At 44.1% G+C, this 27,118-nt stretch overlaps 1 protein-coding gene across 2 annotated transcripts in view; it reads left to right on the top strand.

Moving 5' to 3' along the window:
- The window catches only part of Adgrf1 (adhesion G protein-coupled receptor F1), a 58,230-nt gene extending 45,203 nt beyond the window's left edge, over positions 1–13,027 (top strand). For both annotated transcript variants that reach the window (XM_085832997.1, XM_085832996.1), the window contains exons 15-16: positions 9,748–9,814; positions 12,636–13,027. In XM_085832997.1, coding sequence (XP_085689123.1) covers positions 9,748–9,814; positions 12,636–12,709 — 141 coding nt within the window. In that variant the 3' untranslated portion in view covers positions 12,710–13,027. The remainder of the gene's footprint in view (positions 1–9,747; positions 9,815–12,635) is intronic.
- Positions 13,028–27,118: the final 14,091 nt, after the last annotated feature.

Here is a 27,118-nt window from a genome sequence, read left to right as displayed (position 1 = left end):
AGTGGCCTGTTTTCATGACACACGATGAGTCTGACTAAGGGAACTTGAACAACAGGTGTAAGTTAGAGTCATGATGCCGAGAATTCACTGTGAGGGGGAAAGGGGGGCATGAGGCAGGGATCTATGAAAGAACATTGAAGTATGAGCTGTGGTGTAAGGGATGGAGGAGGGAGCCAGCAGCATTTTCAGCAAGGACCGTCTACTCTAACCATGCAAGGGTTGCTTGGGGGATCACCATTGCCAGATCTGCGTCTTTCTTGGTTTAGCTTCCATGTCATGAGGGATGAGAATGGGAACGAAAAGAAATCATTTCTTCTAATAGTTCTAACACCTGAACACTGTCTAGCAAAGAAAAACTCTCAATATGAGTGAATAAGTATTAATAACTAGAAAAGAATGTCAAGTATGTTAACACATTTCCTAATGACTGCTTGTTCTTTGCTCAAAACATCTTATTTCAGTTTAATGACTAGGTTTAATCTATTTGTTCTATCTATCTATCTATCTATCTATCTATCTATCTATCTATCTATCTATCTATCTACCTATCTATTATCTATCTATCTATCTACCTACCTATCTATCTATTATCTATCTATCTACTATCTATCTATCTACCTACCTATCTATTATCTATTATCTATCTACTATCTACTATCTATCTATCTACCTACCTACCTATCTATCTATTATCTATCTACTATCTATCTACTATCTATCTATCTATCTATCTATCTATCTATCTATCTATCTATCTATCTATCTATCTATCTATCTATCTATCGGTTCCTCTATGTAGCCCTGACTGACCTGAAACTTGCTTTGTAGGCCAAGTTGGTCTTGAATTCACATAGACCCACCTGCCTTTGTTCCTCAAAGTGCTAAAACTAAAGGAATGTGCCACCATGCCCAGCTTCAGTTTTTTTTTTTTGTTTTGTTTTTTTGTTTTTTTTTTGTTTTTTTTGTTTTTTTTTTATTTTTAATATTTTTATTACATATTTTCCTCAATTACATTTCCAATGCTATCCCAAAAGTCCCCCATAGCGCCCCCCACTTCCCTACCCACCCATTCCCATTCTTTTGGCCCTGGTATTCCCCTATATTGGGGCATATAAAGTTTGCAAGTCCAATGGGCCTCTCTTTCCATTGATGGCCGACTAGGCCATCTTTCGATACATATGCAGCTAGAGACAAGAGCTCCGGGGTTCTGGTTAGTACATCATGTTGTTCCAACAATAGGGTTGCAGATCCCTTTAGCTCCTTGGGTACTTTCTCTAGCTTCTCCATTGGGAGCCCTGTGATACATCCAATAGCTGACTGTGAACATCCACTCCTGTGTTTGCTAAGCCCCGGCATCGTCTCACAAGAGACAGCTATATTTGGGTTCTTTCAGCAAAATCTTGCTAGTGTATGCAATGGTGTCAGCGTTTAGAAGCTGATTATGGGATGGATCCCTGGATACGGCAGTCTCTAAATGGTCCATCCTTTCATCACAGCTACGAACTTTGTCTCTGTAACTCCTTCCCTGGGTGTTTTGTTCCCAATTCTAAGAAGTTGCACAGTGTCCACACTTTGGTCTTCATTCTTCTTGAGTTTCATGCGTTTATCAAATTGTATCTTATATCTTGGGTATCCTAAGTTTTGGGCTAATATCCACTTATCAATGAATACATATTGTGTGAGTTCTTTTGTGATTGTGTTACTTCACTCAAGATGATGCCCTCCAGGTCCATCCATTTGGCTAGGAATTTCATAAATTCATTCTTTTTAATAGCTGAGTAGTACTCCATTGTGTAAATGTACCATAATTTCTGTATCCATTCCTCTGTTGAGGGACATCTGGGTTCTTTCCAGCTTCTGGCTATTATAAATAGGGCTGCTATGAACATAGTGGAGCATGTGTCCTTTTTACCGGTTGGGACATCTTCTGGATATATGCCCAGGAGAGGTATTGCTGGATCCTCCGGTAGTACAATGTCCAATTTTCTGAGAAACCGCCAGACTGATTTCCAGAGTGGTTGTACAAGCTTGCAATCCCACCAACAATGGAGGAGTGTTCCTCTTTCTCCACATCCTCGCCAGCATCTGCTGTCACCTGAATTTTTGATCTTAGCCATTCTGACTGGTGTGAGGTGGAATCTCAGGGTTGTTTTGATTTGCATTTCCCTGATGATTAAGGATGTTGAACATTTTTTCAGGTGTTTCTCTGCCATTCGGTATTCCTCAGGTGAGAATTCTTTGTTCAGTTCTGAGCCCCATTTTTTAATGGGGTTATTTGACTTTCTGGAGTCCACCTTCTTGAGTTCTTTATATATATTGGATATTAGTCCCTTATCTGATTTAGGATAGGTGAAGATCCTTTCCCAATCTGTTGGTGGTTTTTTTGTCTTATTGATGGTGTCTTTAGCCTTGCAGAAGCTTTGTAGTTTCATGAGGTCCCACTTGTCAATTCTCGATCTTACAGCACAAGCCATTACTGTTCTATTCAGGAATTTTTCCCCTGTGCCCATATCTTCAAGGCTTTTCCCCACTTTCTCCTCTATAAGTTTCAGTGTCTCTGGTTTTATGTGAAGTTCCTTGATCCACTTAGACTTGACCTTAGTACAAGGAGATAGGAATGGATCGATTCGCATTCTTCTACATGTTAACAACCAGTTGTGCCAGCACCATTTGTTGAAAATGCTGTCTTTCTTCCACTGGATGTTTTTAGCTCCCTTGTCGAAGATCAAGTGACCATAGGTGTGTGGGTTCATTTCTGGGTCTTCAATTCTATTCCATTGGTCTATTTGTCTGTCACTATACCAGTACCATGCAGTTTTTATCACAATTGCTCTGTAGTAGAGCTTTAGGTCCAGCATGGTGATTCCACCAGAGGTTCTTTTATCCTTGAGAAGAGTTTTTGCTATCCTAGGTTTTTTGTTATTCCAGATGAATTTGCAGATTGCACTTTCTAATTCGTTGAAGAATTGATTTGGAATTTTGATGGGGATTGCATTGAATCTGTAGATTGCTTTTGGCAAGATAGCCATTTTTACAATGTTGATCCTGCCAATCCATGAGCATGGTAGATCTTTCCATCTTCTGAGATCTTCTAGAATTTCTTTCTTCAGAGACTTGAAGTTTTTATTATACAGATCTTTCACTTCCTTAGTTAGAGTCACGCCAAGATATTTTATATTATTTGTGACTATTGAGAAGGGTGTTGTTTCCCTAATTTCTTTCTCAGCCTGTTTATTCTTTGTGTAGAGAAAGGCCATTGATTTGTTTGAGTTAATTTTATATCCAGCTACTTCACCGAAGCTGTTTATCAGGCTTAGGAGTTCTCTGGTGGAATTTTTAGGGTCACTTATATATACTATCATATCATCTGCAAAAAGTGATATTTTGACTTCATCTTTTCCAATTTGTATCCCTTTGATCTCCTTTTGTTGTCGAATTGCTCTGGCTAGGACTTCAAGTACAATGTTGAATAGGTATGGAGAAAGTGGACAGCCTTGTCTAGTCCCTGATTTTATAGGAATAGCTTCAAGCTTCTGACCATTTACTTTGATGTTGGCTACTGGTTTGCTGTAGATTGCTTTCATCATGTTTAGGTATGGGCCTTGAATTCCTGATCTTTCCAAGACTTTTATCATGAATGGGTGTTGGATCTTGTCAAATGCTTTTTCCGCATCTAACGAGATGACCATGTGGTTTTTGTCTTTGAGTTTGTTTATATACTGGATTACGTTGATGGATTTCCGTATATTGAACCATCCCTGCATCCCTGGGATGAAACCTACTTGGTCAGGATGGATGATTGTTTTGATGTGTTCTTGGATTCGGTTAGCAAGAACTTTATTGAGGATTTTTGCATCAATATTCATAAGGGATATTGGTCTAAAGTTTTCTATCTTTGTTGGGTCTTTTTGTGGTTTAGGTATCAGAGTAATTGTGGCTTCATAGAATGAGTTGGGTAGAGTACCTTCTGTTTCTATTTTGTGGAATAGTTTGTGAAGAACTGGGATTAGATCTTCTTTGGAGGTCTGATAGAACTCTGCACTAAACCCATCTGGTCCTGGGCTTTTTTTAGTTGGGAGACTATTAATGACTGCTTCTATTTCTTTGGGGGATATAGGGCTGTTTAGATCATTAACCTGATCTTGATTCAACTTTGGTACCTGGTATCTGTCTAGGAACTTCTCCATTTCATCCAGGTTCTCCAGTTTTGTTGAGTATAGCCTTTGGTAGAAGGATCTGATGGTGTTTTGGATGTCTTCAGGATCTGTTGTTATGTCTCCTTTTTCATTTCTGATTTTGTTAATTAGGATGCTTTCCCTGTGCCCTCTAGTGAGTCTGGCTAAGGGTTTATCTATCTTGTTGATTTTCTCAAAGAACCAGCTCCTTGATTGGTTGATTCTTTGAATAGTTTTTCTTGTTTCCACTTGGTTGATTTCACCCCTGAGTTTGATTATTTCCTGCCGTCTACTCCTCTTGGGTGAATTTGCTTCCTTTTGTTCTAGTGCTTTTAGGTGTGTTGTCAAGCTGCTAATGTGTGCTCTCTCTAGTTTCCTTTTGGAGGCACTCAGAGCTATGAGTTTTCCTCTTAGAAATGCTTTCATTGTGTCCCATAAGTTTGGGTATGTTGTGGCTTCATTTTCATTGAACTCTAAAAAGTCCTTAATTTCTTTCTTTATTCCTTCCTTGACCAAGGTATCATTGAGAAGAGTGTTGTTCAGTTTCCACGTGAAGGTTGGCTTTCTATTATTTATTTTGTTATTGAAGATCAGCCTTAGTCCATGGTGATCTGATAGGATGCATGGGACAATTTCAATATTTTTGTATCTGTTGAGGCCTGCTTTGTGACCAATTATGTGGTCAATTTTGGAGAAAGTACCATGAGGTGCTGAGAAGAAGGTATATCCTTTTGTTTTAGGATAGAATGTTCTGTAGATATCTGCCAGATCCATTTGATTCATAATTTCTGTTAGTTTCACTGTGTCCCTGTTTAGTTTCTGTTTCCATGATCTGTCCATTGGTGAAAGTGGTGTGTTGAAGTCTCCCACTATTATTGTATGAGGTGCAATGTGTGCTTTGAGATTTACTAAAGTTTCTTTAATGAATGTGGCTGCCTTTGTATTTGGAGCATAGATATTCAGGATTGATAGTTCCTCTTGGAGGATTTTACCTTTGATGAGTATGAAGTGTCCCTCCCTGTCTTTTTTAATGACTTTGGGTTGGAAGTCAATCTTATCAGATATTAGAATGGCTACTCCAGCTTGTTTCTTCATGCCATTTGCTTGGAAAATTGTTTTCCAGCCTTTCATTCTGAGGTAGTGTCTATCCTTTTCTCTGAGATGAGTTTCCTGTAAGCAGCAAAATGTTGGGTCTTGTTTGTGTAGCCAGTTTGTTAGTCTATGTCTTTTTATCGGGGAGTTGAGTCCATTGATATTAAGAGATATTAAGGAAAAGTAATTGTTGTTTCCTGTTATTTTTGTTGTTAAAGTTGGCATTTTGTTCTTGTGGCTGTCTTCTTTTAGGTTTGTTGAGGGATTACCTTCTTGTTGTTTCTAGGGCGTGGTTCCTGTCCTTGTATTGGTTTTTTTCTGTTATTATCCTTTGAAGGGCTGGATTTGTGGAGAGATAATGTGTGAATTTGGTTTTGTCGTGGAATACTTTGGTTTCTCCACCTATGTTAATTGAGAGTTTGGCTGGGTATAGTAGCCTGGGCTGGAATTTGTGTTCTTTTAGTGTCTTTATAACATCCGTCCAGGATCTTCTGGCTTTCATAGTCTCTGGTGAAAAATCTGGTGTAATTCTGATAGGCTTGCCTTTATATGTTACTTGGCCTTTTTCTCTTACTGCTTTTAGTATTCTATCTTTATTTAGAGCATTTGTTGTTCTGATTATAATGTGTCGGGAGGTATTTCTTTTCTGGTCCAGTCTATTTGGAGTTCTGTAGGCTTCTTGTATGTTCATGGGCATCTCTTTCTTTAGATTTGGGAAGTTTTCTTCTATAATTTTGTTGAAGATGTTTGCTGGTCCTTTGAGTTGAAAATCTTCATTCTCATCCACTCCTATTATCCGTAGGTTTGGTCTTCTCATTGTGTCCTGTATTTCTTGGATGTTTTGAGTTAGGATCTTTTTGCATTTTACATTTTCCTTGATTGTTGTGCCGATGTTCTCTATGGAATCTTCTGCACCTGAGATTCTCTCTTCCATCTCTTGTATTCTGTTGCTGATGCTCGTATCTATGGTTCCAGATTTCTTTCCTAGGGTTTCTATCTCCAGTGTTGCCTCATTTTGGGTTTTCTTTATTGTGTCTACTTCCCTTTTTAGGTCTAGTATGGTTTTGTTCATTTCCATCATCTGTTTGGATGTGTTTTCCTGTTTTTCTGTAAGGACTTCTACCTGTTTGATTATGTTATCCTGTTTTTCTTTAAGGATTTGTAACTCTTTAGCAGTGTTCTCCTGCAATTCTTTAAGGGATTTTTGTGCTTCCTCTTTATTGTCTTCTGCCTGTTTAGCAGTGTTCTCCTGCATTTCTTTAAGTGTGTTATTAAAGTCCTTCTTGAAGTCCTCTATCATCATCAGGAGATATGCTTTTAAATCCGTGTCTAGCTTTTCCGGTGTGTTGGGGTGCCCTGGACTGGGCGAAGTGGGGGTGCTGGGTTCTGATGATGGTGAGTGGTCTTGGTTTCTGTTAGTAAGATTATTACGTTTACCTTTCGCCATCTGGTAATCTCTGGGGTTAGTTGTTATCGTTGTCACTGTTTAAAGATTGGAGCAGAAGCTGTGTTCCACTCACCAGCAGTCCCAAAATCCTGCGGCAGGGGTCGTGGGTAGCTGGCGGGTGTCAGGCAACCCTGCTCTCCTGCTACCCCGGCGCTGATCCGGCCGGATGAGGCCTGTGGCCCTACTCAGGCCGGTTTCTGCTTCCCTAACTAATGCAGTCTCAGGTCCCGAGCACTTGGATTGGAGCAGAAGCTGTGCTCCACTCACCAGAAGTCTTAAGATCCTGTGGCGGGTGTTGTGGGTAGCTGGCGAGTGTCAGCCGACCCTGCGCCCCAGCTGCCCCGGTGCTTTTCTGACTGGAAGAGGGTTGTGTCCCTATGTAGGCCGGATTTCTCTCTCCCCAACCAGAGCAGTCTCAGGTCCCGCGTGATTGGACTGGAGCAGAAGCTGTGTTCCACTCCCCAGCAGTCCCAAAATCCTGCGGCGGGGGTCGTGGGTAGCTGGCGGGTGTCAGGCAACCCTGCGCTCCCGCTACCCCGGCGCTGATCCGGCCGGATGAGGCCTGTGGCCCTACTCAGGCCGGTTTCTGCTTCCCTAACTAGTGCAGTCTCAGGTCCCGCCCAATTGGATTGGAGCAGAAGCTGTGCTCCACTCACCAGAAGTCTTAAGATCCTGTGGCGGGTGTTGTGGGTAGCTGGCGAGTGTCAGCCGACCCTGCGCCCCAGCTGCCCTGGTGCTTTTCTGACAGGAAGAGGGTTGTGGCCCTATGTATGCCGGATTTCTCTCTCCCCAACCAGAGCAGTCTCAGGTCCCGCATGATTGGACTGGAGCAGAAGCTGTGTTCCACTCACCAGCAGTCCCAAAATCCTGCGGCGGGGGTCGTGGGTAGCTGGCGGGTGTCAGGCAACCCTGCTCTCCCGCTACCCTGGCGCTGATCCGGCCAGATGAGGCCTGTGGCCCTACTCAGGCCGGTTTCTGCTTCCCTAACTAATGCAGTCTCAGGTCCCGCGCAATTGGATTGGAGCAGAAGCTGTGCTCCACTCACCAGAAGTCTTAAGATCCTGTGGCGGGTGTTGTGGGTAGCTGGCGAGTGTCAGCCGACCCTGCGCCCCAGCTGCCCCGGTGCTTTTCTGACAGGAAGAGGGTTGTGGCCCTATGTAGGCCGGATTTCTCTCTCCCCAACCAGAGCAGTCTCAGGTCCCGCGTGATTGGACTGGAGCAGAAGCTGTGTTCCACTCCCCAGCAGTCCCAAAATCCTGCGGCGGGGGTCGTGGGTAGCTGGCGGGTGTCAGGCAACCCTGCGCTCCCGCTACCCCGGCCCAGCTTCAGTTTTAATTCTTTAAAAAAATAGTTATTTATTTTTATTGCATGTATATGAATGCTTTGACTACATGTATGTATGCACATTGTATGATGCCTGATGCTCATAAAGGCCAGAAGCAGCCAACTTGTAGGTGCTGGGAACTGAACCCAGTTTCACTAGAATAGCAGCAAGTGTTCTTATCTGCTGCACCATCTCTCCTGCCCCATGGTTCCGTTTCTAAATTATTATAATCTCCATAATCTTTATACCAACTAGCAGTTGATTATTCATAGGATGCTAAGTTGTACAAAAGTAAAGCAATGCTATATCAGGGGCTATTTTTTTTTTACAATGAATATTAGTTTTGTTCAGTTCTTCTTCTAGTGGCAAATGTAAACATGGCCATGAAAAGGGATAGTGTTTCCCTCAAAGCCACTTTCCAGTTGGTTGCTGGAAGTTGTAAAGATACAGAAACACCAAATTTATTTGAAAATAAACTCAGGCATATTTTAACAAAAATGGATAAATGAGCAAGTAGTCTATATTCTTAGAAGAGAATCACAGTTATGAACACAGAATAAAAGGTTGATAGTGACATTGAGCATCATGAGATGAAATGTTGGAGACAGGCAGACTTCATCAAGGGATAATACAAGGCAGCCTCAAGCGTGAGAGTAGTGAATGGCAGGAGAGATCACTATGGAGGGCCACGGTCTTGTGGGGTGAGGGTGGACAGTAGACAGACCATTGCTGAAGAAAATACTCTAACAGGGTGAGAATAGAGGCCATAATATAGGGCTTAGTCATTTGAGGGGGAAGAGTGTACAACAGCCAAAGGGACCACTGTGCCAGCCTCCATGCTAAGGCAGGCTTTATACTGTTACATAACGTTTCCAGCTGAGCCTAATCTTATCCAAGGATTGTAAAAGGTAAAAGAAAGATTACAAAGTGACTGACAAGACCAACTGATATTCTGATTTTCCATAAAGCCATGATTTTACCCACAGTCAGAGGCACAACTTACATTCTGTTCTTTAATCACACAGCAGCTGGGTGTGGCACAGCATGTCCTTAGCACTATCCCAGCACTCAAGAGGCAGAGACAGGAAGATCTCGGTGTGCTTCAGGCTAGCCAGAGCTACAGTGAGACCCTGCTTCAAAACCAAACAACACCAAACACCGAGATCATACAATCAAGCAGATTAAAGAGTCACAGAAAATTGAAATAAGTTTATAAAAATACCTGTGCTTTCCTAGGGGGAAATATCCTCTCTTGATGAGACACATACGTATTTTTCTCCACTTTCTCCTTGGTTTCATCTGTAGCGCTCTCTCTCTCTCTCTCTCTCTCTCTCTCTCTCTCTCTCTCTCTCTCTCTCTCTCTCTCTCTATTATGTATATCCATATATATATATATATATATATATATATATATATATATATATATATATATATATATATATGGTTGGGCAGTGGTGGCCCATGAGTGGGTTCCAGGACAGTCAAAGCTACCCACAGAGAAACTCTGTCTTGGGGGTGGGGGGAGACTAATAATTATAATGTATTTTTTCCTTCTTAATTGTGATACCTTAAATTACTACACTAGCAGGAATACAGGAAGTGGGTTCCCAAACTGATTGTAAATGAGGGGCCAAGCCTCAATGACCTTCACATCTGTAGACTTCCAACCCGCTACCTAACATAAACTATTTTGCTGTCCTCTTGTGCAGCGGAACTCCTCAGATACAGTTACTCAGCCGAAATGCTTAAGGACATTCAACATACTACAGCACAGAGGTGAGTTATAATACAGCCAAAGAATGTAAAAGAAGGAAAGATGGGAGGTCATAAATATGAAGAGAATCCATAATAATTATTAAAAGATGACAGTACCTGCTGGGTATGCATCTGAGCACCTCTGCATTGTGCTCAGGACTGGTAAAGCGATGCTGAGGATCTGGTGTTTATAGACACACACACACAGAGACACACAGACACACACACCACATACAGTCACCCACACATACACAAACCATACATACACTCACACAGACACACACACACCCACACACACCACACATACACACTCACACACACACACATACACATACCATACATAAACTCACACACACACCATACATACACTCACACAGACAGACAGACAGACAGACAGACACACACACCACATACACTCACACGCACATACACACACCATACATAAACTCTCACACACACACATACCACATACAGTCACCCACACATAAACAAACCATACATACACTCACACAGACAGACAGACAGACACACACACACACCACACATACACACTCACACACACACATACACACCATACATAAACTCACACACACACACACACACACACACCACATGCAGTCACACACACACATATACACATCATGCATACACTCACACAGAGAGACACACTCACACATACCGCATACACTCACACACACATACACACATCATAATACACTCATACAGACAGACACACACACACCACATACACTCAAACACACATACACACACCATAATACACTCACACAGACGGACACACACACACACACCACACATATACATACACACACATACACACACCATACATAAACTCACACACACACACACACAGACATACCACATGCAGTCACACACACATATACACACCATGTATACACTCACACAGACAGACAGATACACTCACACATACACTCACACACACATACACACATCATAATACACTCATACAGACAGACAGACACACACACACCACATACACTCAAACACACATACACACACCATAATACACTCACACAGACAGACAGACAGACAGACACACACACACCCCCTATAGCATTGATCATGGAGGCCCTGGGGCTGTGAAGTATGGTAGACCATCCATACTGGAGGTCATCCCTCTTATGCCAGCTGCTGAGCAGAGGGCATGGGATGGTGTGCGTATGCTCAATGACGAACACCTATTATTTCCTAAACTAACCTGGGGGAGGGAGGTGTGACACTTGATGACGTTGAGAAAGTACCATTCCCTCCTGCATTCACATATTGATGGCTACTGGAAATGTAAACATCCCAGAGTTGCAGTACTCTTGGAGGACATGCAGAACATGGAGAAAGAAGTAGAAGGACGTATTATGATCCAGTTAAGCTGTAGTCATGCTTGATAGGTCTACTTCCATTTTACATTTATTTTATATTCCCATGAAAACTATTTAAATTGTAGCTGTGGAGTACTCAGTTCTGATTGAGATATTTAACTTATACGCCCTCCTCCCCTCAAAGCTCAGGTCATCATGGGAGACAGGACAGAAAGATTCTAACAATCAGGTATAGTGAATATCACAAGACAGTGTTTGCTGGACATGGTGGGGTTATTGCACAAATAAACTCATAGTGGCTGTTACTGCATACATAAGACCTGCCCCAAAACCAATACAGCTAAACTTCCAACAGAGGCAGGGATCTGTGACCCCTCTTCCCTATATGAAGAGCTATTAGCCAATAATGACTGGGAGGAAGAGTCAGCTTTTCTTAGAGATGTGGTTCCTGAAACCACATCATTTTGTTACTTTTCTATTTCTGTGACACGATATCATGATCAAGGCAAATTACAGAAGAAAGAGTTTATTTGGGCTTATGGTTCCAGAGAGCTAGAGTCCATGATGTTAAAGAGAAGACAGCAGGTGTGAGGAACTGGATGCTAAGGGCTCACATTCTGAACCGTGATTGGGAAACAGAGATGGTGAGCTAGAAATGGCTTGAGTCTTGAAATTCTCAAAGCCCACCTCCAGTGACAGACTTCCTCCAGTCAGCCTACACCTAATCCTCCCCACACAGCACCACCAGCTGAGGGACCAAGTGTTCAAATGCCAGGGCCTGCCGGGGACATTCTTATTAAAATCTCAATAGTACCCCTGTGCAACGCTACCCCGTACAGATGGCCCTGTACCCCTGCACATACAGAGAGCACCCAATGGACTCAGTGGATTTTAAAACAGAGGACATGAAATTGGTAGGGAAAAATGGAGGACCGGGACAAATTGGGGTGGAGAATGAGGAGGGTTTGCTCAAAATACACTATATGCATGGATGAATTTCTCAGAAACAATAAAAAGGTTCACAAAACGACAAAGAATACTAAAATTCCAAATATAGTTCAAGTGTTAGAAACTGTACCTACCCCAGCCTCCTGCTTTCTGTTTTCACTGCCTCCAACCAGACAGTGCTTGGGGCGCTACCTTTCTAAACATTTGTTCCCTCTCAGTTAGAGGAAAAGACAGACAACTTCCAGGGCTCTTTCCTGCAAAACATGCACTAGGTTGAAGTCTATGTTATCATATTTTCCAGCAGTAACTGAAAAACATAGAGTTTGTCCTCTCCAGAGGTAGATGGTTGACAAATGCAAGCTTCCATGGTGTCTGTGAAGCGCTGTCCCTCTCAACCAAGCATGTTCTGTAGTTTTCTTGAACATCACCTAGAATGAGCTCCAGGTTAAAGATTTCCCATAGTCTTTTTGTCATTTTACTTTATAACTAAAGTCAAGACTCACAGCAATGACTTACCTCATCTTCTTTCTCCCCTTCAGGCACGTATGCACTTTCTCATACTGGAGATTCGTCCAGTGACATCACATTAACTCAGTTTCTATCAACTGAATAAAGCCACGAGTCACAAGCAAGGGCAAATTTTTTCTTGGAACAACATGCCATTCAAAGCCACACAGCAGGCATCGAAGACAAGCACAGAGTCAGATGAGACTTTCTGATGTGGGAGTCCAAGGATAAAACTGGTTACTCTGGGGCTAGAGAGATGGCTCAGCGGCTAAGAGCACTTGTTGCTCTTGCAGAGAACCTGGACTCAATTCCCAGCACCCATGTGGGGGATCACAACCACCTGTTCCAAGGGATCTACTGCCCTCTTCTGACTTCTATGAACACAACATACGTATGCAGTACATAGACGCACATGCCGACAAAACATTCCATTCATACACGAAATAAATCTTTTTGAAAAACCCAATAGGTGACTTCAGTGATTCAACTCTGCCTCCTTTATTCCAAATTAAATAGAAATGTTATTAATGACAAAGTGAGCTAAGAAATATCATACATTGTTCATACAAGTCTTTGTCAATGAGCACCCCCCCACCCCAGTATCTCCAGTCATTAGGGAAAATAAAAACACCAATAAAATAGTGCTATACACTTACTAGAATATCTGTCCAAACAATTCAAACCCCACCCTAGAGAGCACTGCATAATTCTATTTGTCCTGAATCCTAGTCAGGCAAGATGGTCCACAGTAAAGTAGGTCAGTCATTTTAGGGTGGAGTTTGAGTGGTGAATTCCACAGAATAAGGAAGGAATATGCAAATTCCCCTGGGAGGTAACATATACATCCAGTGTCTTGATGATAATGGTGGCTTGTCTATGTATGCACTAATCAAAACATGTTGCATATTACAGGCAATTAATATGTTGAATTTATTGTCAATGGGATTTTCTTTTTAAGGCAAAAAGGTGAAGTAGATAAAGGACAGAATAATGTCGTTGGTTCAATCTCAATTAAGAAACAAGCATGGGCTGCCTACCCCCAATGGCTCAGTGGTTAAAAACACCAACTACCAAGCCTGAGGACCTGAGTTCTATACCCAGGACCCACATGATGGAAAAATAGAACTGACACAGGATATTTGTTCTCTGGGCTCCACATGCTGTCCATGGCACATGTACACACACACACACACACACACACACACACACACATGCATGCAGGAGTGCACGCAAGAGCTCATGAGCACCCAATACATTTAAAGAGAAAGAGCAATGAGAGTCCCAGATCCCTATCTAAGCCAAGTGGCCAGACAACTGCCCCCTACCGCCATCTTGGAAGTAGATTATGGAAATAGGTGGTGAAAGATGGGCTACTGGGACCAAGAGATGTTGCAAGTAACTAAGGGAAGTATTATCATCCTGAAAAGAAGGGACCAAGTGAACACCAACAGAGAGGCAAGTCTCATGTTTTCTAGGGAAGAGTCCAAAGTAACATCTCTAAATATCTAATTCTATCATGAGAAAAACCCAAAGACATTGACTTTGAGCAGGTGCTGGGATCATTATCTAGATCACCCCAGCAGAGAAGCAAGACCACCAAACTCCCCCCTTTCCCCCCAGGCACATGATGCTCAATAAGGTTTCTGTATTCTGCTTCTAGGTATGGGCAGTCAAAGATCACCAGGGTGCTTCAGAAAAGCTACTTTCCCAAGCCATTCTGACTCTATTCTAAACGTTTGTCCTTTAATCTTCAGGAAGGAGTAGCTCTCACCCAAGGGTACAGAAGCTTTTAATTGCAGCAGACGGGGACCATCATAGAAACTCACAACTGGTCAAATGCTGAGGGCAACAGGCTCTTAGGCCAATGACCAATCAATGTATTTACAACACGACCCCTACACCCAAGGCTTAGAGAACATTGCAGAAGAGGAGAGGAAAGAGTGTAAGAGCCAGAGGACCAGGACACTATCTGCTGTAAGATAGTATCAGAGGGAGAGAGAGAGAGAGAGAGAGAGAGAGAGAGAGAGAGAGAGATAGATTAAGTAGTAGATTAAGTAGTGGGGTAGGAAAGAGGCAGTGGGTCTGGGAGGAGTTGTGGGGAGGAGTCAGGAGTGATTATGATCAACATATATAATATGGAACTCTTAAAGAATTAGTGCAAATACTGTGGTATTTTAAAAAATATGTAAAGGTCAGAGACAAATTTCTTCAGCTCCACTATACACGCACATGATAGACTGAGTACCCAGACGCTTCAGACCCAAGCGGAGAGGGTTTCTAGCAGGGCCTAGACCTCCACTGAGCATGTGGGATCTGAAGCAGCTGGACTGTGGCCCCACTCTCCCATTGTGCCTTAGTGACTCAACACTCGCATACGCTGTATGAGTCACATATTAACTAAGCCTGCTTCCTCTCAGTACAGCCCCCTCCAGCCCACACTAGAAACGTTTGAAAGTAGAGACACCCTTTGTCTTGTGGACCCAAAATGTTGCCTTCGAACTCCTGCTATGGCCTATTGTCTGAAATGAATGACCCTTCCGAACCGCAACCTGTAGAGTGTGTGTGTGTGTCCTCCTCTCTCCCTCCCTGAAAGCTAATAACGCACACTAACACTGTGTGCGTTATTAGCATAAAAGCAGAAGAGATATCTGGGGGAGAAAGAGAACATGTGGGGGTTGTTGGAGAGGATAGTGTAGGGGGGAACTATTTTTGTATATGCTAAGTGAAACACTAACATTTTTAATTAAAATAAACTTTTAATTTAAAAAAAAGGTTTCTTTGATTTTGCATAACTCTGTGTAAAGAACTCCGAGGAAGAGTCGCCTTTATTGCTCTATTTCCAGAGCAAACGAGATGGCCACTTGCTCCACTCTCTAGGAACTTTCTCAGCTCAAAGCAGGCTTCAGTTAAAAACTCCCAGACCTCTTTTCTCCTTCTTCCCGGAAACACGATGCTTTTTGCAAGAAGGCTGTTGAGCTGAACTGTACTTACGGTCACTTAACTTGAGGGGGCAGGCTCTGACCAAGAAACTCACGCAGACACCTTGAAAGCTTAATTGTGTCCCTAGCACAAAGGATATGACGCTGGTGGGAAGAGGGGCGACCAGGGAGGGGGTGGGGAGCAGGGCAGGAGGTGTGCTGGGATAGTGGGGGCGGGGCGGGGGATGGTGGTGCCGGGGTGGTGGTGGGGGGACGACAGTGTTTTTGCTGCTTCTCTGATTAGGAATGTTGCTGAAGCCTTTCTCTGTTCAGTAGGAAAGATTAGGAAGACCAGAGCATAACAGCTCAGCTGAGGGGCAAACAATGCCTCTGTTTCCTGGATTTGTGCCCCAGGGCGCTGATAAACTGTGAGGGCTGCTTCTAAGCAAAGCGGGAATCAGCTTGGTTCTGCAAGCGATTTCATCTGCTAGAAACCAGCCTGTGTGAACTGGATACACTTTGGGGACATCATGAGTGGATACAGGGTTGAGTCAAGGACCTTATTGATTGGTACTCCCGTGTGCTTTTCAGATTTAACTGCTAGGAACAAAGTAGTTTGGAAAATTGTGTAAGGTTTGCGCTTTGTCCCTACCAATGAAGTGGCTGTGTTGCTCATTTTGCGGTTTTGGTTTTGTTCTTAAGGCCTAACACCCATAAACAGGTGACTTGCATCCGCAGCAGAGACTTAGAACTCAAATGCTGTCCAGGAGAGATCGGAGCTGCCTTGCAATGAATGCATGCCTCACTTTGTTTTCTAGTGTTGTGATAAAGACAATGACCAAAAGCAACTTGGGGAGGAGGGGGCGTATTGTCTTACTCATCCCCACCACAGTCTGAGACTAAGGGAGACCAAGGCCTGGAGGGAATACGCTTACTGCTCTCATGGCTTGTTAGCTTGGTGTGTGTGTGTATTCCGGCACTACCTCTACCAGGGGTAGGTCTAACCCCAGTGGGGTGGCCCCTCCCTGCAGCAATTATTTATTAAGAAAACGCCCCAGATACTTGGTCAATCTCACGGGGCGGTGTGTGTGTGGGGGGGGGGGGGGGACGGCGGCATTTTCTCAGTTGAAGTTCCGTCTTCCCAGGTGACCTCAGTTTGTGTCACGTCAACAGGAAACTACTCAGCACAGTGCCTCTGCCCTCTATCCTGGGGCTCAGGCTGGCCCCTGGGACCAGGAAACAGTAAACAGATCTTCCTCCTTATCTCTGCAGTCCCAGACTGAGTTACACTCTCCCAAGGCCTTCCAGCCCTGCACACATAGCAGACCATATATAGACTCTACTAGAACACATATACACAACTCCATAAAAATGTTATAAAATTAGGTCTTTACCTTCATTCCTGGGGAGATTTGCCTACACCTTCCCTGGAGCTCACACAGAGTTGGGAGTTTTCTTGTATATAAGTATATTGACGAATGAAGACGATTTCAAGGGAATCTCACCTCAGCTTTTCCCACCAGCCTACATCTATTTCTGTGCTCCATTTAAGGCCTAGCAGGGTCTCTCTTTTCCTCTTTCTACTTGGCTTTGCCTCAGGGAAGCAGAGAAGACTGTGCCATTATATCCATACAGTTCTAGGTTTTGGTTTTTGGGGCTTTTTGGTTTTTTTTTGGGGGGGTGGTGTTAAAATTGAACTTCTGAGGTTGTCTTTTAAAAGACTTCATCTCTAAGATGGGTACAGAGACCCATTTCAGTCACCCCTCAGCTCTCTGGAGGCTAAAGTCGGAGGTTCATGAATTTGAGGCAAATCTAAACTACGCAGGAAGACCTTAGCTCAAACAGGAAAAGTACATTATTTCTACCACCAAACCATGGGGCAGTTCTCCCCACTCCTGCTCAGATTCTCTGTGAGTGTGTGCGCATGCGCTTATTCACATGCACATGCACTCTTTTGATTGAATCAGTGGTCTCTCCCATATCATGCTACTACTACATGACCATCAAGTTGTAACTCCTCCCCAAAGCACACACTTTTACCAGAGCACACACTTTAAGACAGTCTCACTTATCCCAGGTTGGCTTGACTCTCTATGTAACTGAAGGTAATTTTTTGTTTTGTTTTGGTTTAGTTTTTGGTTTTCCAAGACAGGGTTTCTCTGAGTAACCCTGGCTGTCCTGGAACTCACTCTGTAGACCAGGCTGGCTTCGAACTCAGAAATTCGCCTGCCTCTGCCTCCCAAGTGCTGGGATTAAAGGCGAGTGCCACCACTGCCTGGCTGAAGGTAACTCTTGATCCTCTTGCCTCTACCTCCTAAATGCTTGGATCACCAGTACCACAAACTGTTGTGTTAGAAGGCAGCTCATATCCGGACAGATCACACCAGGTCAACACAGTCCCACCAGAAGAGATTTATTCAGCGGAGAAAGGAAGAGAAGGGGGCGAAGGGGTTGGGGTCTCTGCCTTTTATTCGGGCCCTGCTGTAATCATGCACACCACGGTGCATAGGTAAGGAGCATAGGTGAGGTGCACTGGGTGGTGGTTGCCATGGCAACAGAGCAAGCGGTCCTTGTCGCCTAGGGATGACTCCATCGCTGGATTTGAAGATTGACTATAAACAGCTTCTGATGCCAACAAGAAGCATGCTGGCTTACAGGGGTACTGAGACCTGAACTCAGGACCTTATCACACTAGGCAAGCACTCTACCGACTACAACCTAGCTTATTCTAGAGTCTTCTGAAAACTGGGACAAGCTGGATGGAAAGCTAGATCAGGAAAAAAATATAGGAAGGTTCTCATAACTCATACTGCTAACTCTATGATAGGTCCACATTTTACCTGGTTTGAACCTAGCTAAATGAGCAGGGATTTCATTCCACAGACTGGCTCCTGTGAGATGAAGGGGTGCATTCTCTCTGGGTCAGGGAAACCCTGGGAGGGCCACACCCAGCTTGCCTTGTTGTTTCCATAGTTCATCTGTGAAGCTGCAAACCTGCGTTCAATAGATAACCTCAAAGGTCCCTTCAAGCCCCGGCTTTCTATGGTTTTGTGTCTCTTCAGAGTTAACACCCTGGGAGAAGAGAAACTTATCACCAAAAAATACCAGCCCGAGTGGGTTTGGCAAGACCTTATCTTGCTGGATAGGAATCATCGATGCAAACATTGCCAACAGCTAGCTACCTTATGCCAACTGAATGGGAGGTGACACCCTATTGGAATTCGAACTGATGCTCTGATCCAGAGCAGAGGATCTCCTTGCTGTGATGTGCTGCCAAGGCTCACAGTGGGCTTGTGGATAAGGCTTCCTGGTCCTTAGATCTCAGCCATATCCCTCACCAGGGCCTGGGGAAGGCAGCTTTTGAATTCCATAACAAACACACTGCCAGGCTCTGCCAAGGATAACTGTGCTGTCTGAGAGCCTCACCTGGTGCTGGCGATAATGTGACTCAGTTTTACTGGAGTCAGCTTGGCCAGGGACTAGCCCCATCTACCATCTCTTTCACCAGAGTGAGAGAATGTTACCAGGTACCCACCCTTGCTTCTGAATTTGAAAGGAATGATAAAGAGGTGCGGTCAGACTTTGTTTTGACCATTGTTGAGATATTAGAGTCTGAGAGAGAGAGAGAGAAAAAAGACTTGTTCAAGACCTGCTTTCTCTTAGACTAGAGAATGATTCTCAAAATCTTGCCCCAAACGGACCAGCAGAATCCATGTTATCAAGGACTTCTTAGAAATGCTTTGTTCAGGAGGGGGAGATAGCCCATTTACTCAATTGCTTACCCTGAAAGCCCAGGAACCTGAGCTTGATTCTCCTGAATCCATGTAAACAATTCTGGCCACAGTAGTGTGTGCTTGCAATGCCAGCGCTGGGAAGGTAGAGACAAGAGGGTCCCTGAAGCTCCATGGTCCGGTGTGTCTTACACAGTGAGCTTCAGGTTCTGTGAGAGATCTGGCCTCAAAATCCTAACATGGAGCAGGGCATGGCAGTGCACACCTTTAATGTAAGCACCTAGGAGGCAGAAGTGGGTGGATCGCTCTGCCTCACAGTTACCTGGCAACCAGGTAGGCCTGACAGACTATAAAAGAGGCTGCTTGCCCCCTCCTCACTCTCTTGCTCCTCTCTTGCTCTCTTGCCCTTTCTCTGTTCCCCACACACACACACACCCCACCCCTGTCTCTCCCCACCCCCCCCCCACCTGCTCATGGCCCGCCTCTAATCCTCTACTCTTCTACTTCTCTACTCTCTCTGTCTTTCTCTGCCTCCATGATCTGAATAAACTCTATTCTATACTATACCATCATGTGGCTGGTCCCTCAGGGAGAAGGGATGCCTCGACATGGGCCCCCTGAGTCACCCTTTTCCCCCCCACACCTCACCACATCTCCATAGAACATATACCCTCTCTTTATCTTTTTATAAACACATCAATGAGACCATGTTTCAAAAAAAAGGAGTGGGGTAGGGTGGAAAGAAACTGAGAAATATGCACCCGTACACCCACCCCCACCCACCCCCACACATACACCAGGGACCTGTGTTTCCACACACTCAACTAACTCCTGGGTACTCAAGTTCACAGGCACTCAACTGAAAACTTGAGTGGAGTGTATACGAGGACAGAGACTTGATAATTAGGGACTAAAGGAGGTTCTGAAGCCTCTTGTGTATGGGAAGGTCAGGGTGATGAGTCCCTCATTCTGGTTCATTCTCTATGGTCATTGGCACTTCTCTGAGTCTCAACAATCAGGAAGATGTTGGGAAATGGTCTGAATAAGACTGTTGGATGAGGCTTTCCAGGTGATGTAATATGAACGAGATGGGTTAGATGCCTGGCTCCGTTACTTAACTGTGCTGACTTGGTTACCCTGCCAAGCTTTGGACACATTAGTGTAAGGAAATGCCAAGAGATAAAGTCATGGGGTGTGAGCACCGGAGGGAAGCCTCTGGGTACCATCATCTCTCAGCTCTCTGAGGGCAGGACCAGGAGGTTCATGAATCTGACGCAAGTCTGAGCTGCAGTGGGAGCCTTAGCTTAAATAGCCAAAGGGACATCATTTCTAACACCAAACCATAGAGCAACCCTCACCCCATCCCTTCTTTGCACAGATTATATGTACAGATTATATGTTCAAGATGGATCCCGAGATGGATTATCGGAGGTAAGGAGTTTATCAGATGACTTATCAGTGCCATGGGCAGACAGACAGATGGACAGCAGCAAGTTAAGGGCTTTGAGGCAAATTCAATTGCGGTTAAGACCACTTAACCGGTTAAGCCTCCGAAGAGAAGGAAACTGGATCCTTTTTCTTTTCTTAGACCTTTCTGAAGACTGGGGGTTTTCACAGTGTGACCACCAATACCCACTTTGATACAAACCCTGGTATCTGGGAATCTGCTGGGTAGATATACACAGGGGGTGTTTCATGTGGAACCTGACAGTAACAGTAGCTCTGTGTGTGTGTGTGTGTGTGTGAGAGAGAGAGAGAGAGAGAGAGAGAGAGAGAGAGAGAGATACAGAGACAGAGACAGAGACAGAGAGACAGAGACAGATACACGGAGAGGGGGGGTCTGCTGCAGGTCTGCATTACATGGGCTAAGCAGTCACTGGGTTCCTACGTGTTTAACATTCTTAGGAGACTTCCTGTTATTTGATGAGCACCTGAGGAATGGCAGCTCTTGCTAATGTGAGTGCTGATGTGAGCAGCATGGTTGCTGGCGTAACTCAGGGTGCTTAAAGGAAAGGCCTCGTTAGAGAGGACAATGCATGCACATCAACCTCATTTCTACCCTGACGTCCTTGGATGGGCTGTTGTAGCACTAGCTGTGAAATGGGCAAGATGACAACTGGGTCATCTTCTCCTTGGTGGAGAAGTAGGACCAAGCAGTCGTTTAGTATTTGAAGTACTAAGGATTTTCAGGTAGCACCTTTCACTTTCATCCTCTTCTTCAGTCGAGGAAGCAAACTCAGATCTTCAACTGTGTAAGGACAATGTGCCATCTGCTAAATCATGTGAGCCGCTCCTGCTGTGCCACACTGGGGCAGAAAGAGGAATTACGCAATTCTTTTCCCTCCCCATCCTTCCTTTATACTTGAAGCCGCTGTCAGTATCTGAAAGATGGATTTGGGGGGTGGGGGCAGGTCTCTAGACACTGGGTCCTGTTAACTGCTTTTCTTTCCACTGTGGCGACATTGAATCAATCTCCCTTCTCTGCTTTACACACACACACACAAACACACACATGCATACACACATGCACACACATGTGTAAGTACCCACCATGGGGCCTTCTATTCATCTAGATTGGGAAATGTCTGCCTAAACTTAAAGGGAGGAATCAGAGTTAGTAGTTCAGAGCACCCACTGCTCTTACAGAGCACCAGGGTTCAGTTCACTGCACACACACACACACATACACACACACACACACACACACATACACACACACACATATACACACATACACACACATACACACACACATACACACACACAGACAGACACACACACACATACACACACACATACACACACACACACCATAAAATAATACAATAAAAGCTAGAGAAGTACAGTCTATGGGAGGGGCTGAGAAAGAAACACCGCCTTTTCTATTTCTTGCTTATTATCCTATAGTAAATGTTAATGGCCCCTTGTCAGGTAAAAATGAAAGTAGCAAAAGAAGTCTTCTAAGAGAAAGAAAACTGGGCTGGTGAGATGGCTCAGTGGGTAAGAGCACCCGACTGCTCTTCTGAAGGTCCAGAGTTCAAATCCCAGCAACCACATGGTGGCTAACAACCATCCGTAACGAGATCTGGCGCCCTCTTCTGGAGTGTCTGAAGACAGCTACAGTGTACTTACACATAATAAATAAATAAATCTTTAAAAAAAAAGAGAGAGAAAGAAAACTGAAGAATTATAAGCCAAAAGAATTTTCTAATTATTTTTTTCCTAATTAACAAAAACTAGACTTTTTAGGGCTGGTGAGATGGCTCAGCGGGTATAGGCCTACTGTCAAGCACGATGACCGAGTTCAGTCCCCAGGACGCACATGGTGGAAGGAGAGACTCAGCTCATGAAGCTGTCCTCTGACTGCCAAATGGCCTGTGGCACACAGGGACTAAGGCATGTGCTTGTTCACACATAACACACACTCTAAAACAAACAAACAAGAAAGAAAGAGACTTCTATTTAGTACAATGGCTCTCTACCTTCCTAATGCTGTGACCCTTTAATATTCTCCTGTTTTGGTGAACCACCCCCCCAGCCACCAACCATAAAATTATTTTTGTTGCTACTTCACAACTGTAATTTTGATACTGTTATGAATTATAATGTAAATATCTATGTTTTGCAATGGTCTTAGGTGACCCCTGTGAAAGGGTCTTTCTACCCCCAGAGGGTAGTGATCTGTAGGTTAAGGACCATGGGTTCAGGAGATCTTTAAGTGTGCAGGGCTCCTAGGTTTCTGAATTACCATTTCTTCCTAACCTGCCTCTCTCTCTGCTTTTGTTTTCGGCCCTACTGAGGCCCAGACACCAGCATCCAGACCTTTTCCGGCCTCCCACTCCCCCATACCATATGGGAATGTATTTTTCTTATCCTGGCCTTGCAGGTGTGGTGGGTACCCACGTAGACAGTAATAAACATCTGGTCGAGTGTTGAAGTGAGCCATAGTTTACATCCGGAGTATAATCAGTAGCCGTATAGGAGGTGTGTCTATGAGGCAATAAGATGAAACTTCTTCTTCCCAAAGGGATATTGCTTTTGTTTATTTGTTCATTTGAGGAAGTGGAGGACCGTCACCTCCTGTAGCTGTGGAGCAACTTATCTACTTCCACCACTTATGCTTAGCCATAAATCCTTGGGTAATTCATCTCTCCTCAGTCCCAGTCAGTCCTTGGCTGTAAAATAAGGAGAGCCGAGCTCCTCCCTCCAGGTTGCTGTGAGAAGTAAATAAATAGTGCCGTTAGCAAAATTCTCGCTAAATTCTCTAGCACATTCAGTGCTCAATATGTGTTAGCTATAACACATGTTAACATCTGTTTTGTCCTTACTATAAAACTGCGCAACAGATAGCAAAAATCCCTTCCCATGTTAGACTTGCCTCTTTAGGTCCCTTGTCATATTCATTCCACTAGGACACACTCACTGCTGGAAACTCAGATCCCGTCTTTCAAGACCAGGTAGAAAGATGCCTCTTGCAGAGGACCTGAGTTCCCAGCAGCCATGTTTGGCTGTTCATAATTGCTTGGAATCTAACTCTGCGGAATTTGACACCCACTTCTGGCTTCCGTGAGCATCTGCACACACTCTTGTGCCTATGAACACAAGCAAGCACAACACCACACACACACACACACACACACAACACACACACATACTCCCACAGACATAAATAAAAATAAAATGTTTTTTTAAAACAAATAAAACCCTGCTTGTAATTTTTTGTTTTGTTTTGTTTTTAAATTCATGACCCTAGACAAGTCATGGTGGGACATGACTTTAATCCTAGCGCTTGGGAGGCAGAGGCAAGTGAATTTCTAGGACTTCAAAGGCAGCAAGAGCTAGAGTGAGACTGGCTCAAAGACAAAAACAAGTTCAAATCCCTCTCAAAGCTGTTGCTGTTGTCAGCATTGCAGAAAGTAAAGAGTGTAACCTCGGCCCTGAGGGTAGCTGAGGGAAGAGTGTGTTTCCTCTGCTTCTGAAACTACATTCCCCTGGCCTGGGGCTCTGTTCCCACCCCCATAGCTTCCCTGCCAACCCAAGTCTCAAATCCCAAATCAAAGAGAGCTCCAGCTGTCCCTTGGTGTAGCAATCAACCAACTACTGCTCAGTATTCAGCAATGCTCATAAGACACAAACCTGGGCACGGGCCAGCTCCTATGGACTTGATGTCACCAGAACCTTGACACAAGACTGCGGCTTCTATAGCCCAGCAGTAATTCCCACTTTTCCTATTGGAATGTTTCTACCCAGTAAACCCAGACACAAGGGAGTGTATATGCATGTCTGTGCCTGGGCGTGTGTGTGTGTGTGTGTGTGTGTGTGTGTGTGTGTGTGGTGTGTGTGTGTGTGTGTGTGTGTGTGTGTGTTTCTGTGGGTGCACGTGTGTGTTGAGGCCAAAAGTTGACCTTGGGAGTTGATCCTTAGAAGCTACCCACCTTGTTTTTAAGATGGGTTTCTTATTGGTCTGGAACTTTCAAAGTGGGCTGCTTTGCCAGTAGGCCCCAAAGATCTGGCTATTTCTTCGTCCTCGGCCTTGAGATTACAAATATACAACACGAAGCTTTTCCCCATGACTTCTAGGGAATCAAACTCCAATCTTCATGCCTGTGCAGCAAGCACTGTAACAAGTAAGTTCTCCCACTACCCTTTGGTGGCTCTAATTGTATGTCTCTGTACTGAGTTCTTATATCTGTATCTAGCATGCATATATAAATATATATATATGCATATATATATGTATATATATATGCATATATATATATATATATGTGTGTGTGTGTGTGTGTGTGTGTGTGTGTGTGTGTGTGTGTGTGTTATGGTAAACTCAGTTGTGTAGATGAGGAAACAGAGACTAAGTTCCCCTAGAAAGTGATTTAAAAAAAAATTCAAACTCACGATGTTCTCATTCCAATGTTATTTTCCTTCCCAATCAAGAACTCCAGAGAACTGGTTGGGCTGGGGAGGGGGAGGGAGAAGGGCGGCTACAGTGTCCTTTCTGATACTTGTCATACTCTCCTTGGCTAACATCTTTTAACCTGTTGGCTTAGCTCTGGCAACAGCTTCGATGCTTATGGTGAGTAAGTCAACCCCTGCTAGCCATGGGTTTATAACTGAGAGATGAATCTCAGAACCGGCTCATCTTCTTTGCAGCCAGCAATTTGGGCAATGAAAGTCCTAGTTCTTGCCTCCCTAATTTTAACTCCCAGGACCTGAACATAAACAGTAATGTCAAGAAGAATGAACAAGGTCCTCAGCTTACAGAACACACACTCCAAAAAGCCAGGCTTCCAGTCTCAACTTCTTTCTCCTACCAGTGGAGAAGTACAAAGGGCAAGTCACACAGGAAGCAATTACTGGGCTCATTCTCAGTTTGTCACCACACCCCAGGGATGTGGGAGCAACATTCAAAAATGATTTTAGAAATATCCATTTGGGTTAGATGTTAAAAGCATGTGCAATGAGGAAGAGAAATTAACTACAGAGTGATGTGTTAGAATGGCGGGTGGTGTCTCAACAGCACACTAGGCCAAGACAGTTCCATGTGGAAGGGGTATTATTGGAAGACAGAGAGAAAGAGAGAGAGAGAGAGAGAGAGAGAGAGAGAGAGAGAGAGAGAGAGAGAGAGAGAGAAGAGGGGGAGGGAATGAGGGAGGGGTGTTCTTCTTATTTATATGGAGAATGACGTAATGCAGGTATAGGTGGGAGGTAAGCCAAGTGGATGCTGGGACTATGGTGCCTGCTGTCTTGGCAACTGATCTGCAGGTCGCAGGTCACACTTTCGCCTATGTGATGTCATAAGTTTGAGATGTCTTGATGCCAACACACAGAGAGAAGGTATTATTTTTATTCCTGCTGAAACTGAGAGTCTGAAATAGAAGTCATTCTATTCATAGAATGAAAAATAAAGTATAGCCATGGAGATTGTATTCTGCAGGTCATTGTTTACTGAAGAGCTTTGAGAGAAAGCGGTGTGTGCTAAAGAAGACCTCTTTAATTCCTTCTGTTTGTCAGAAGGAAGAGGCCAGAAGAGGAGAGGAAAGAGCTGAACCATCAAGCTTTAAAGATTGATTTAGTTTTAAGTTAAAAATTTAAAAATGGATTTAGTTTAAAATTTTAGTTTTAAGCATGTGTGTGTGTGTGTGTGTGTGTGTGTGTGCAGAGTGGGGGGAGGAGATGCAGATACACAAAAGGTCAGAAGGGTGACATGAGATCCCCTAGAGATCGAAATATGGGTAGTTGTGAGCCACCCAACATGGTGGTGGGAACTAAACTCCAGTCATCTGTGAATGGAAATGAGGCCAGGGCTCTTCCTAGGTATGATTTAGAAGGAGGTTTTTACCATTGACATGAGGGAGAGAACAGCCAGAAGCATCTAAAAGGTTCTAGACTGAACCAGGCCATGATGGGTGTGGGGAGAAGAGGAAGAGAAAGAGAGGCAAAGGAATTCATGGGAACCAAGAGAGCACGTAGCCAAAATGGCTGGGTTATATGGCAATCAAAGAAACTGGGGGAAGGGAAATTAACCTCAGGGGTTACAGAGGTTCAGGGTAAGGGGCAGTGATGGGAAGCCCTGCTACTTAAGGTGTAAGTTTATCATGTGTGGATAAGTCCTCTGAGTTCAGGGCAGAATGAATTACTCCCCTTTCCAGCAGGGCCTTCCTTTCTCTGACTGACCCCCTCCCTACACCCTCTACCTGAGGAAGATCACATAGTTCTTGGCAAACTTACAAGTTCAACTTCCTCTTTCCCTCTAAGAACCCACCCAGCAAGTATCTGGGATTCCTGGAATGCTTTTCCATGCAAATGAGGTGTTCATAGTAGATTAAGCTCCAACCAATGATTCAATTCACCCTGAAAAAAAAAACA

Source organism: Mus caroli, unplaced genomic scaffold (assembly GCF_978045245.1).
Source record: "Mus caroli unplaced genomic scaffold, Mus_caroli_1 scaffold_18, whole genome shotgun sequence".
Lineage (NCBI taxonomy): Eukaryota > Metazoa > Chordata > Mammalia > Rodentia > Muridae > Mus > Mus caroli.
Note: the sequence above shows the minus strand (reverse complement) of the source record. Positions and strands in the feature narration are given on the sequence as shown.